The following is a 14,569-nucleotide window of genomic DNA, read 5'->3' as shown; positions in this document are numbered from 1 at the left end:
TATTTACCATAGTTAAGTTCTGACCTTGAAGGCTATTAAGGTATAATTATAATGGTTTATAGAGTAGGTAATATTTGATTAAAACCTCCTACCTAAATGTTGAGAACAATTAACAGACCCTCCCCCCTTTTTTAAATAAACAGGAGATTTCAATTTCTCTTTTTCAGTAAATGACATGACAGGGAAAACCAAAGAATAAAATCCTGAGATTGACTAATTTGTCCTAATTGTCATTAATAGAACATTTCATCCAGCATGATTCGTTTTTGTTTTTTTAATTTCTATGGGCCAACAATATGTTGTTATAAATAAAGGATTGTTCCACAAAAAGGTTCACAGAAGGCTAGTGCATACAACAGTGCTGGCTAGAAAAATGATGAAGACAGCTTTTGTTATAAAGCTTACAAAAGTGTTCATTGTTAGGAGGAATTTTTTTTCCACAGGTCTAAGTATGCATATATAAAATGGATCCTTGTAGTATAGTGACTGCCTGTTGTAGAAATTACTCCTACATTTATTGTATCAGACTACATGGCTTATGAAGTCCTTTCCAAATTTATAACCATAATACTGAAGTGCTGTTCATGAAAAATTTTCCTTAAAATACAATCTATTGAATTACTAGCCACAGGATGGCTAATAATTCTAGAACTAAAATATAAACAGCTAATGGAAAAATTTCATATGTTAGCCACAAGATGGCAGCAAACATTTAACTATGTCCTGAGTTATACTTAAACCACAAAATTCTTTGAAGTTGTGAAATTTTGTTACTAAGAAATATTTTGTAAATTGAGATATTCTCACTGACTTCAGTTGAGCTCTTTCCCACATTTAAAATACTACACATAGTAAATTTTAAAAAGCCCTGAGTTGATGTCTTACCATTTGATAACATTTGCCTTGATAACAAGAAGAGTATTTCTAAATACACACACACACACACACAATGTAACAAATAAAAATTTCTTGATTCTTTCAATCAGTAGTTTTTGTCCTTCTGTTACACATTTTGGGTTCCCTAAACAATTGGAGCTTACAACTGTTTTATTCTATACTGTTTCATTCTTCATGCCGATTTATAAATGACATAAGAATTTTTAAGCTGAAATAAAACCTAATCTAATCTCATTATTTTACATGTGAAATTAAGGCCAAGAACATAAAGCTTACATTAGAATCCAGGTATTCTGATTCTTGGTTAAACCCTTTTGTATATCTTTTCTCCCCATGGATACGGTGTCCCATATTCTGTTAATTTCGAATTTAAAGATTAGAGTTTTAATCTGTTGAGAGCTTTATCTCTCAGAATACTTAGGTTTATATTTTTGGTCTCTTGCCAGTATGTAACCTTTAAATGTATGGTCCATACTCTTAAAGTTAATATATTGTCTAAGGTCAGATAGTAACTTTCTGATGCCATTGCAGATTTCTAATCTCAAATATCAAAAGTATAATTTATTAACAAGTGGATTTAAGCAATGTTATTCTTTCACTCCCCCTACTTTGAATAGTTTAGAGGAAGTAACTTGATAATTAAATGCCCAGTGCTACAGTTCAGGTCTTTTACTACTAATTCTTCATATTTCTTTTAAAAATCAAGTTTTTACACCTTAGTCAAATCACTACTGGCTATTTTAGAGTAGCCATATTCATTCTTAGAGATTCTAGTTACAAGTTTAAAAACTAACTACATGAAGAATAGACTGAAAGTAGAACATATATGAGAAGAGTTAGTAATTCTGAGCTGAAGATACTTATAATGGAGTTAATATGATTTGTACTTAATTATTTTGCTGGTTATTAGTCATCCATAATAAGTTGTTAATATAAATATCTGTTATTGGTACTACTTTAATTTGGCCAAAGCAGAAGCTCTGAGCTATAAATATGATTATAGAGCTTGAGGAAATCACTGAGGCATAAGCTAAGGATGGGGGGCATCATGATACTAGTTATTTTTTCTTTAGCATCTGCATTTGAGGACTAGTGGGAGAGGAGAGCTTAGGGAAAAAAGGGTCTGATAACTCACATGTGGGTAGGCTCATTAGCTTAAGATGTCAGAAACGCTGGAAGATTTCTTTTGAATTAACACCCATGAATAAATCTGTAGCTGAGATTCAGTTTCTCCTGAAATTAATATTATGTCTTGCAGTGGGAGAAATTGATTACTACTTTCTAATCTTAAACTCTGCAGCTCTGTCTTTAGAACTAGTCTTAGGTACATGTGGATTTGGGGCTTATTGAAGAACTCCTTCCCTTTCTAGTCGTTAATCCTTGAGATATGTTGACTAAATCATGAAATGTTTTTAGAATTATATTAGTATGTTATTAAAAATGAGTTTTAGTTCTGATATAAATTTTATTTTTATTTTATTTTGGAAATATAGAGCAATAGAGTAAGGTTTTTTTTGGAGGGACTTGCTTTTACTGGTACTTACTTTTTAAAAAGTCTGGTATATGATAATGCAGTATTTTATTCTATTAATAACTAATATTTGAGAACATTTATAATATTAATGGAACTTAATCTAAGTTCACCTTTTTTTTACATTTCAGTATTGGATATTATAAAAGATAGTAAAAATAATTATGGTCAAAATTATTTCATCAAAAACTTTAAATGCTTGGTGTTAGTCTTCATACAATTTACTTTTTGACATAAAGTTCTTTGGCTGCAAAAAAGAACATTTGGTTTACTTCACTAATAGGAATATCTCTTACGGTTGGGCTCGCATCTTCTTGGTATTTCTTCTGCTGTTGATTTTTAGCATAGTTGTCTATGATTGTATAAATGGAGTTGAGTGGAGAGGTACTCATCAGGTTTATTCCAAATAAGAGTACATAACCAATTACTATAGTAATGAGGAGGTAGACAGGCAGTGCAACTGCCCAGTATTTTTGAGGCCAATAGGTTAAGCCTAAGGAGTTTAGCCAAGATTCAGGAATAAAAGCCCACACAAGAGATAGTATGAAGCCAAATTGAGAGCTTAAGAAAAGAACAAAGCCATAAATTGCTCTTTCTGGCAATGGTGATGGTGAATATCCCACCATTTCCCTGTGACTTTAGACAGTCTCAGCGTCCAGTCCCCTGCGGAAGTGCCTGTCTAGGAAGCCTCTGGGGGCAAGAGAGGAAAACCTTGGGGAAAGACCAGGTCACGCCAGTACCCCCAGAGTAAGGTTTTTCAATATTTGGAAGAGAGAATGGGAGCTGTTAATAAGACAAGAAGACTAGTAGAAAAAACCTTGGAATAATGAAGAGAAGTTTCTCTTACTTTACATTTTTGTTTCTGATTTGCCCTATTTACCTTCCTCTGTGTAGAGAGAACTAAAGGAAGTACTTCATCTTTACATCTTAGCAAACAGCTATATTGTCTTCTCAGCCACTAGAACCACCTAGTTGCTTACTTTTTCAGTCATTCTGCACCCAGAGCTTCTAGAAATGTAAAAGACCTCATATATATCTACCGTAACCAAATTAGAAGTAATTTATTTGTTCATTGAGAGAAAACAGGAAGCCATCTGCTCTCTTTTCAGCTCATAGGTTGTTATTATATGCTTAATAATAGTTAAGATAGCAATAGAAAAGTATCTCTTTTATTAGCAACTGCTTAGGGATTTAATTTTATATTCATATTATGAGTTTTACTCTCTAATTTAAATAGAAAAATAATATTTGCACATAAGAAAAAATCAAATAGAGAAAAGTATACTCCAGTAATATGCACCTGTCCCACTAGTCTTTTTTTTAGCAGTGCAACTTTTGATACTTTATCTTTCCAGAAAAAAAGAGTGTAGACACATGGATTTCTGGTTAGATGTATTCCTAGGTAATTTTCTCTCTGTAATTCCATTTATAAATGAGATATTTTAGCTAAGTTGTTTTCTAATTGTTTTGTATGTAGGTTAATCTTTGATATGTATGTTAGTTTTGTAACCAGTCACTTTTGTTAATTCTCTTATAGCTTCTAATTGTGTCCTGCCTAATTCTATTGGATCTTTCAGTGTTTAATTTTTTTTAAGATTTATTTATTTATTTGAGAGAGAGAGAGAGTGCAGATGAGCAGGAGGGGCAGAGGGAGAGGGAGAGACAATCTCAAGCAGACTCCATGCTGAGGGCAGAGCCCAATGCGGGGCTCAATCTCACAACCATGAGATCACGACCTGAGCCGAAACCAAGAGTCTGACGCTTAACTGACTGCACCAACCAGGCACCCCCTTCAGTGTTTCATTTTTTAAAAATGTCTTGGGTTGATCAATTTAGAGTGAGCATTGATGAATTACTTTGTACTTTGAAAACAAAACATTGTGAAGGAAAAGATATTTGTGTCAAAACATCCTTTTTCTGAATTTGCTTCTGTATCTAGGAACATAAAATACTTCTATCAAATAGGTTTTTAATATATATATTTGTTGATTGAATGAAAGCAAATTTGAAATGAAATCAAATGAAACTAAAATTGAAAATGAAATGAGAACAAAATCAAATTCATAAAACTAAAGTTACAGCTGTGCTTAGTTTATGGTGTCATATGTATAGCAATGTAGGAAATGTGATCCCTCTGTTATAAGATGTAGGAGATGTTAATGCAGAACCTTGCAGGTGTATGTGAATGGGGATAAGGGAGACTCAGGGATAGGCAGAGCTTGAATCACAGTCCTAACTACTTGGTTTCTCATAGATTGTCAAGAGATGTTAACTATTCAGTTATTTCCAGTGATTGTCTAGATAATTAACAAAAACCAATTGAAAAGTATTAGAACTTGTAACAGCTTAGTTTAGCCAAATAAAAAATAAATACATGCATATTAATAGTTTTTCTTTCTTTTTTTTTTTAAGACTTATTTATTTTAGAGAGAGAGCGCGTGAGAGAGCGTGGTGGGGGGAGGGCACAAGCAAAGGAGAGAGAGTCCTAAGCAGATTCCCCACTGAGCATGGAGCCCAACATGGGGCTTGATTTCATGACCCTGAGATCACGACCTGAGCCAAAACCAAGAGTTGGAGGCTTAACCAACTGCACCATCTAGGTGCCCCTCAGTAGTTTTTCTCTATGCTGGCAGTAACCAACTAGAAAGTATAGGAAAGGAAGACACCTCTTTCCAATAAAACTTGGTATAAATTTAGGAAATTTTAGTATAAATCTAGGAATAGCCTTGTAAGAAATAAATGAATGTTTTCTATTTTAAGAAAACTATATAATACTTTACAAAGAAATCTATGATGTTCCTAAATGAGAATGCGGACTAGCATGAAGATGTCAATTCATTGTAGTTCTTATAAAATCCTACAGGAAATTTTGGATTTTGACAGAATGATTCCAAAGATAATTTTTAAAGAAAAAGCAACAATAAAAAAGTAAAGAACAGTACTTCTTTTATGAGATATTACATTGTATTTTTAAAGTTACAATGATCAGAACACTACTGCACAACGAAAAGAATAAATGTTCTTGAAATAAGACTTTATTGTATGATAAATATAGTACTTTAACAATTTAATAAGATTGTTAACATATGGTGCTACGATAGTTGGTTAAATACATAGGAAAAATTAGATGTATATCCTAACCTTATATCCATATAAGTTTATAGGTAGATTTGTGAGTTAGAAGTGAAACCATTTCAAAAACCTGTAAGAAAATGTAGGTGTAGGTGGTGAATGTTGAATCTGGTTTTTTTTTTTTTTTTTTTTTTTGATGTTGAGTTTTAGGCATTCTCTATATATTCTGGATATTAATCCTTTCTCAGATATATCAGATAAATGATTTATATTTTCTCCCATTCTGTGGATTGCTACCTATTTTATTGATAGTGTCTTTTGCACAATGTTTACCAATTTTTGTGACATCTAATTTTCCTGTTTTTCTTTTGTTGCCTCTGCCTCTGGTGTTATATCTAAGATAGCACTGTTAAATCTAGTGTCTTGAGGCTTTCGACCTATGTTTTCTTTGTCTTCTAAGAGTTTTATAGTTTTTAGCTCTTATATTTAGATCTTTGATCCATTTTGAGTTAATTTTTGTGTGTGCTGTAAGGTAAGGATCCAACTTTATTCTTTTGCCTGTGGATATCTAGTTTTCTTAGCACCATTTGTTGAAAAGACTGTCCTCCTTTTCCTATTGAATAGTCTTGATGCCCTTGTCAAATCATTTGACCATATTATATGAGGCTTTATTTCTAGGCTCTCTATTCTGTTTCATTCTATTTCTATTCTGTATCTTATGCCAGTACAGTACCATTTTGATTATAGTAGTAGGTGTTTTTTTTTTTTTTTAAGATTCATTTATTTTAGAGAGAGAGAGAGTGTGTGAGGGGGTGGGAAGAGGGGCAGAGGGAGAGGGAGAGAGAGACTCTCCAGCAGCCTCCCCGCTGAGGGAGGAGCCCGACGTGGGGCTCAATCCTATGACCCCAAGATCATGACCTGAGCTGAAATCAAGAGTCAGATGCTCAACCAACTGAGCCACCCAGGTGCCCCTTAGTAGTAGGTTTTTAAACCAAGAAGTTTGAGACTTCCAACTTTGTACTTTTTTTCCAGGATTGTCTTGGCTATTTGGAGTCACTTGTGATTCCATATGAATTTTGGAATGAATTTTTTTTTTCTTTGCAAAAAAGTCACTGGGATTTTGATAAGGATTTCATTGAATCTGTAGATTGCTTTGGGTACTATTGACGTGTTAATATTAAATCTTCCAATTCATGAACACGGGATGTTTTTCCATTTATTCATGTATTTTTTAATTCCTTTCAGCAACAACATTTTGTAGTTTACAGTGTATGTCTTTCATCTCTTTAAGTTTATTCCTAAGTATTTTATTTTTTTGATGTTACGATGTTTATTTCTTAATGAGAAGAAAGTAGAGGCACTTTGTGTTAAAAAATAATGAAATAATAAAATTAATTCTCATATAATCAGTCTTTTATCATCTGCTCATTAATAGTAATTCCTTTGAGTATCTAACGATAATGGAAAAAAGCCATAATACACAGCTAATTGAAAAATGTGATATAAAACTGAATAGAACCACTCTAATTTTGTTAAAATAAAACATTTATGCATATAAAAATATATGTAAGAAATATGTTTAAATGTAAATAGCAAGTGGCCAGGACACTTGTGGGTAATTTTTCTTTCAGATTTTCTATAGTGGAAGTGTGTGTGTGTGTTTTGTTTTTGTTTTTGTTTTTGTTTTTTGACTCAGGAAAAAAATTATAACATTTAAAAAAGTTACTGATGATTACAAGTACTGTTACCTGATTAAGATTAGGTAAGTGACTGAGTCTTTCAGCAAGTGGACGAAGTGGAAAGAGAGGGTCTGGAGCAGGCAGGGCAGACTTGCTTGTTTTAAGAAGTTTTGGCAAAACCAAGCCTGTCTATGTGGATGTCAATGGCAGAGAGCCAAAGCAAGCATTTATAATTGTAGAATATAATATTTAAGACTATTTGTTTGCAAGGGGGTTTAACGTTTTATTTCAAAGGACTACTGTGCATTATCTTGTTTCATGACTCCTGTGGGTTAAGTATACAGGTATTTTCTACATTTTGCATATGAGAACATTTTCAGAAAAACCAATATTCACAAGGTTGTATAAATTCTCTCTAGCCACAGAATGACAGTGGTGGAGGATAGTCTTAATAGTGCTAGACTAGTGGGGAAACTTACTGATTCATGACCTAGATCTATAAATTTTGAAGTGCAGATTGGTTATAGGAGTATGCAAAGACATTTTGTCTCACTTGCTTTTTTGAAAAAGCCCAAATGTAATTTGAGTAAGTGATATTTTGGATTACTTGGAGATTAGTTGTCTCATTTAAGGTTAATTTTGATCAGTGGTTCTTGGCCTATCTGAAATCTTTGACTCCTTTTAGAATGTAACATAAACTATGAGCCTACTCCTCAGAAAACTGTCCTTTGCATTTATGCACACATAGAGTTTTGCACATGATTTCAGGGAGGTTGCTTACCTCTTATTTCTATCCATTGCCACTCCTAGGAGCTCTTGATCATAGGTTCAGAACCTCCAATTTAGAATCCATTTAGATGTTGGTAGAGGAAGAAAGAAAAAAGGAAAAAGTCTAAGTTTAATTTGAGATTATCTCAAGGAAATTGTTTCTTGGTTTTGGTTTTATAGCAGACTTTATACTTAAGCATTATGTCCACTAAGGTTCTAACTTGTTGGTTTTAGGGTTGTTAAAAAGATTTTATATTGAGTTCTTTTTTCAGTTGCTTTGGTGTCCATAGTCCTTGCAATGAATTTTTCATTTAGTGAATGCTAATTTTTTTGCTGTCCTTAAATTAGTATATTTCGGAGTTGAAATTATGTCAAGCATATAAAAAACCTGAGTAGCTTCATTTGTATATACTCCCATGTGCTTATTAGAGCTTTGATTTTAGAAACAGTTGTGTATTTTTATTTTGTTTTACTTATTTTATTTTTTTATTTTTTTAAAGATTTTATTTATTTATTTGAGAGAGAGAGAGAGAGAAACAGCATGAGAGGGGAGGGGTCAGAGGGAGAAGCAGGCTCTGCGCTGAGCCGGGAGCCCGATGTGGGACTCGATCCCAGGACCCTGGGATCATGACCTGAGCCGAAGGCAGTCGCTTAACCAACTGAGCCACCCAGGCACCCTTATTTATTTTAAAATAATAAAAAAGTATTATTTTTTCAACAGGAGAATCTTATTTACAGTGCTGATCCAGAATCCTTTGAAGTAAATACTAAAGATATGGACAGTACATTGAGTAGAGCATCTAGAGCAATAAAAAAGACTTCAAAAAAGGTGAGTCTTAGTGAGCTTATTATTTAACATATCTCCAAAATGTATTTTTCAGAGTATATTAAAATAATATTGCTATAAACACCAGTATAAGGATAGTTTAACACAGCTGTTTTCTTGGTTCTAGGAAACAGCCCATAGAGATAATAGTTTTAGTTCAGCAAATCCTTTCGCACAGTAATTATAACAACTTGTTATCCCTCCCATTCTTGTTATAGTGATGCTTCTATGCCCCATGCTTCACTAGAAATGTACTGGTGGTGGTTTAGATGTAGATATATGTACATTAATCTTAAATATTGCCTCAGATAATTTTCAGCAAAGGGCACTGACAGAATTGGGAGACCTGGGATCTATTCCTGACCATAAATATGTTTCAGTCTTCTAATGATGAAGATCACTTCCCTTACTTTATCAGAGTTGAGAACTATGTAAGAAGGTTGGTAATGAGGCTATTTATTTATTCATTTAAATGGAGCATGGAGCCCAACATGGGGCTTGAACTCATGACCCTGAGATTAAGACTTGAGGCAAAATCAAGATTCAGATCTTAACCGACTAAGCCATCCAGGCGCCCATATAATGGGGCTTCTTAAAAGTAGAACTAGAATTTTAATAGTTTGAGCAAAATTTGCAGCCATCATCTACAATTTTTTGTTGTTTTCTTTGCTTTTGAGGGGAGGCTTTCTACTTTAACCATCTTTGTATCTTCCAGCATTTAATGTGTATGATGTATACTAGATAAACATGTTGAATGATTCAAATGAGCTCTTTCACTTTTTTAATAAATAAATTGAGGTTCAAGTGGCCTTGGATTAAAGATTTCACAACTAAATTTTAGCAGAATCCAATAAAAACCCAGGTTTCTAATCTCCCAGGCCAGGTTTTTTCTTCCTGCTTTCTTTCTCCCTTTGGGCTGTAGTGCTTTATGATTGCAGGGTGGAATAGTCTTATCTACAATGTACTACTTCATCTTCTCATTGTTTTGTCCAAAGAAATTCCAATTCTGACATATACTATTTGTAGAAAAACTTCATGTATATTTGGCATTGTTTATGTTCTTATCAGTTGTATTAGATTTATGTATGCTTAATTAATTGGGACTCTTTTTAACTCTAGGTTACAAGAGCATTCTCTTTCTCAAAAACTCCAAAAAGAGCTCTGCGAAGGGCCCTTATGACATCCCAAAGCTCAGTGGAGGGAAGAAGTCCTTCCAGCAATGACAAGCATGTAATGAGTCGTCTGTCTAGCACATCATCATTAGCAGTAAGTGACTTTGATCTGATGGGCTAAATGACTTACTCACATTTATGGAGTTGGTATGGAATTTGTTAACTTTTTGAAGATGGAAGTCTTAATAACTCTCTTTTTTAATCTCTAAACTTTTAGCCTCTTTATTGGGTAAAGGTAACTGAGAAAAACTTCACTTAATGAACTAGAGACATACTTAGTGTATAGTTTGATGTGAAATTTTATTGGGATTGAGACACATTCAAAAATCTAAGAAAAGAAACATGTAAATAATGATGGTTCTGTTTATGGAGATTGGCTCTAATAATATAGCTGAGATAGAGGTTTTTTGTTTTGTTTTGTTTAACTATTTCTGTGATGAGTAGAATATAACCTCTGAAACTGAAGGATGATATGGATTCTGAATTCATATGTGTATATTTTTAAATATTTCCTGAATAATTCAAATTCCTAGTGATATCAGAATTATTAGATAATTAATATTAGGGATATTTCTAACATTTATTACTGTCTCTAAGTATGTGAGTGATGCATCTGTTCTTTGTAAAATTATTATTGATCTAACCTACTAAGGTTAAGAAAAGCAAGTGACTGTCCCTTCTTAGTTGTGTGTCCTTCAGCAAGTTTCTTATTCTCTTCTTATCCTCATTTTTACAGCTGAGGAAAAAAGAGGTTAATAGTACTTAACCATATAGTGTTACTATAAGGACTAAACACACACACGCACACAATGTGATTATCTAATGAGAGGCATGAACTCTGGAACTCACATGTTCAAATCCTGGCTCTGCTATTTGCTAGCTGTATGACTTTTGGGAAGTTATTAAAGATCTCTCTGTTTCAATTTCACTATCAGTAAGATGAATTTAAAGTAGTAGTTGTAAGGATTAAATAAGTTAATATATGCAAAATGCTTTGAACAGTTCCTGGCACATAGTGAGTGGCCTGGTTACCTTTTATTATATAAAATTTATAGATAAGGTACTTAATACTCAATAGCTCTTATTTTTTTAAAAGCCAGTTAAGTCTAAGTCTTAACTCAGAGACTTAGAGTTGAATCTATGAGTATATTTATACAAATTTTGGAGGAAGGTTAACCTTCCAATGGGAGGGAAGTTGTGCTTGATAATATAAATATATGCCAAGAAATTTGATAAATGAAAATGAATTAAGATGGACAAAATGCAGTTAGGCCAAAGTACTGTCCCTTCTTTATATCCTGCATCTATATAGCTATGTAACATTATAAGCATTGCTTTTCAAATGAATGTAATTTGATTTTACAGAAAATTTTTAGAAAATTATTTATCGTTTTGTCACTTTTATGTAGATAATATAAATAAGAACTACCTAAAATATCTTTAAGACATTCATGTCCTCTTCTCAATTGCTTATTTCCGTTCTAACAGATTGTCCATTCTGTTTCCACAAGCAATATAATTGGATTTACTAAGCATGTTTATGTACAGCGCTCAAACTCTACTGGTGGGCGCTCTCAAAACTCCTGGTTTCGATCTATCCGTCATTCTGCCTCACGAGCTAGTTTTTCAGAGATACTAGAAGGAACTGTTGATTTTTCAAATTTCAAAAAAAGTCCTATCCAAGTCATCTTTGACATTTGTGAAGAATTAGGAGATATGCCAACCAGTAATGGAAACAAGCCTCGTGAAAGTTTAATGTGAGCTTATTAGCTATTTGAAATTTGTATTTGTGAAAAAAGAAAGCATTCTTTTTTCACTGAATCGTTATTAGGTGGGTGGGGACTTTTAAATTCACACCTTTATAACTGCTTTGAATTCACAACAGTTTAGGCTTAATAGAGTTTCCTTGTGTATTGACACATAAAAATATTTTTTACTAGGTAATTTATTCTTAAGTCCAGAAAAATTCAATCCCATTAGAAATGTTCCTGTTTATGAAAATGATCGTTTTAAAGAATAGTAATAATTTTGATGTAAAGTAGATTTTTATTCCAAATCTGATTCTTAATCTTAGATTTATGGCATTTATATAAAATTCATGCTTTTTAATATGGCAAATCATAAACGTTTTACTTGAAGAAAATGTAAGCTTTTATACTATCTACTTAAATCATCTTTGTTATCACCTGAATGGTAATACTTTACCAACCTAGCTCTTTAAATACTACATTTTACTACCTTGTTGATGAGAACTTACAGCCAGCTACCTTGTTGGCTCTAAGTTTAGTTACAGTTAGACATTCATGTATGTTAAAATAAAGCAGTAACTTTCTTTATAATTCATTTTGATTTACACCTGCTCTTCAGTTTTTGGTGTTCTTGTGCATGTTCCTTTGTTGTTATTGAAAATTCTGATGATATTTAACTTTGACCTCTGAAACAATAAATTTAGATAGCTTAGTAACTTAATAATCTCTTATCAGAATTGCTGCTATTTTGCTATGGATTCCACACATAACACAGAAACTCTCTAGGAATGTATGACCTTTAATTTTAGAGAATTTTTTTTCGTGAAGTAATTTTACTCCTCTTAATTTTGCTTTATGATTAAGAAACCACTAGAGTTTGTCTTTTTACCTCAAAAACTTACTAATTTATAATTTTTTTAAAGAACCTGAAACAGTCTTTAATATCACACAGAAATACCCTATTAGCAGTAAACCAGTTGAGTTAATATGTAGTTAACTAGTCTGTCCATTTGTTTTTTTGTTTTCAGAATGCTAAAATAGTTTTAATTATGTTTTCTTCCTATCCCCTCCCCCTAATTTAAATTCTTTTATTTAAAGAGTTTAGAATTTTCAGATGTTTTAAAATTAATTGTTGTGTTAATTTGTAAAATAATATGCATGATGCTAAACTATTTTAAAATTTTTTAAAATAAAAATTTAAATATAAAAGTATTTGTCTTATCTTTACAGGGTATCCCATCTCCCTCCCTTGTCAGCTTGCCTTCCTTCTTTGAAAGAAGAAGTCATACTTTAAGCAGATCTACAACTCATTTGATATGAAACTTAAAAAATCTTAATTTATAGCAACTTATAAACACTTCATACTCAAATAAGAAACTGACTTAAATGGTACTTGTCATTAGCACTCGGTGAAAGCTGGAAAGAATATAGGTAACACTAAAACTATGTCATTTGATTTTCTTCTTGGAAGAGTAAGGTTAACCTCTTAGATATTTTGAGTTAATTCATGTAAAAAATTATATTGATTTTGATGTAATTTTTCTCTTTGCTCAAATCCTTCATTCGAAGACCAATAATTTAAGTTATTCATGATATTAGTAGCTTTGCAACTTGATAATAGTAAATAAATTTTATTGGTGGATGCCAAATACTGCTGTGAATCTCTCTGTATAGTGTCCATGAATGAGTTTTTGGAAATACCTTATTTGTGTATCTCAATTTGTGAAGAAATTAAGTGATATCACAGAATGTACTAGATAAAACCCCTGCACAGATTTCTGGTTAGTAGTGGGGACTTGTTTCACATATGCTGTTTGAAGTAGTTATTTAGCTGCTCCTGTTGCAATTTATTTTATTCTCAAATGTTGTCAAGATCTAGAGTGTGGATTTTAAAAGATTTGCCCTTATTAACAAGAATAATAGTTAAAGGACATGGTTCCAAAATATTTTTGCAGATTGAGGTAAGAACAGAAAGATTAAAAAATAATGTGTATTTTGACAAACATGGTATTGGTGTATACTTGTAACTTTTTCAGGGGCCATATATTTTGGGTGATTTTAGCCACTAGCAAATCTTCATTTAGTTTGATAGTGTGAGGAATTTTATTTTGAAGGGTAAGACCATGGGGAAATTGTGGTATAGACTGTTACACTCTTTATGAAATACTTCTAAAATTGGCGTAAGTTTTACTAATCTGCTGTAAAATACATAGATATGTGTATGGTCTACCTTTTATTTTGGTCCCATAATTAAATGTAAAATCAAAATACATTTATTTGCTATTGTAAAATATCTTTCAAACCCTGATGTTAATTTTCACAATAGGTTTTTTTTATAGTCAGTGATACAAAATAATCAAGTTTCTATGAACAAATGAATTTTTATTTCCTATCTGTGTAGGGAGTACTGCAAACATTTAACTGTCATTTAACAATTTTCAGTCATCTGCTTTAATACTTTAACTGACTATATAGATTTTTTCTATGCCACATATTTGCCATTTTTAAATAGTAAATCACTCTTTATTGATATATTTTAAAAGCAGTTGTATTAGTAAGAACTTTGTAAATAAATACTTAAAACTCAAGTATATTTTGTTTCATGTTTTTTGTTGTTTTTAAAGATTTATTTCTTTTTTTTTTTTTAAGATTTTATTTATTTATTTGACAGAGAGAGACACAGTGAGAGCAGGAACACAAGCAGGGGGAGTGGGAGAGGGAGAAGCAGGCTTCCTGCTGAGCAGGGAGCCCGATGCGAGACTCGATCCCAGGACCCTGGGATCATGACCTGAGCCGAAGGCAGAAACTTAACAACTGAGCCACTCAGGCGCCCCTAAAGATTTATTTCTTTATTTTAGAGAGAGAGAGATAGTGGG

The 14,569-nt window shown here is 32.4% G+C and overlaps 1 protein-coding gene and 1 pseudogene across 5 annotated transcripts in view; one reads left to right on the top strand and one right to left on the bottom strand.

Moving 5' to 3' along the window:
- The window catches only part of ECT2 (epithelial cell transforming 2), a 61,995-nt gene extending 47,711 nt beyond the window's left edge, over window positions 1-14,284 (top strand). For all 5 annotated transcript variants that reach the window (XM_078069175.1, XM_078069164.1, XM_078069153.1 and 2 more), the window contains 3 exons: window positions 8,669-8,776; window positions 9,893-10,039; window positions 12,924-14,284. In XM_078069175.1, the coding sequence (XP_077925301.1) occupies window positions 8,669-8,776; window positions 9,893-10,039; window positions 12,924-13,013 (345 nt within the window). In that variant the 3' untranslated portion in view covers window positions 13,014-14,284. The remainder of the gene's footprint in view (window positions 1-8,668; window positions 8,777-9,892; window positions 10,040-12,923) is intronic.
- On the bottom strand, window positions 2,311-3,054 carry LOC118525092 (phosphatidylinositol N-acetylglucosaminyltransferase subunit P pseudogene; annotated as a pseudogene).
- Window positions 14,285-14,569: the final 285 nt, after the last annotated feature.

Source organism: Halichoerus grypus, chromosome 1 (genome assembly GCF_964656455.1).
Source record: "Halichoerus grypus chromosome 1, mHalGry1.hap1.1, whole genome shotgun sequence".
Taxonomy (NCBI): Eukaryota; Metazoa; Chordata; class Mammalia; order Carnivora; family Phocidae; genus Halichoerus; species Halichoerus grypus.
The sequence above is the reverse complement of the archived record's forward strand: the minus strand, read 5'-3'. Positions and strand labels throughout refer to the sequence as shown.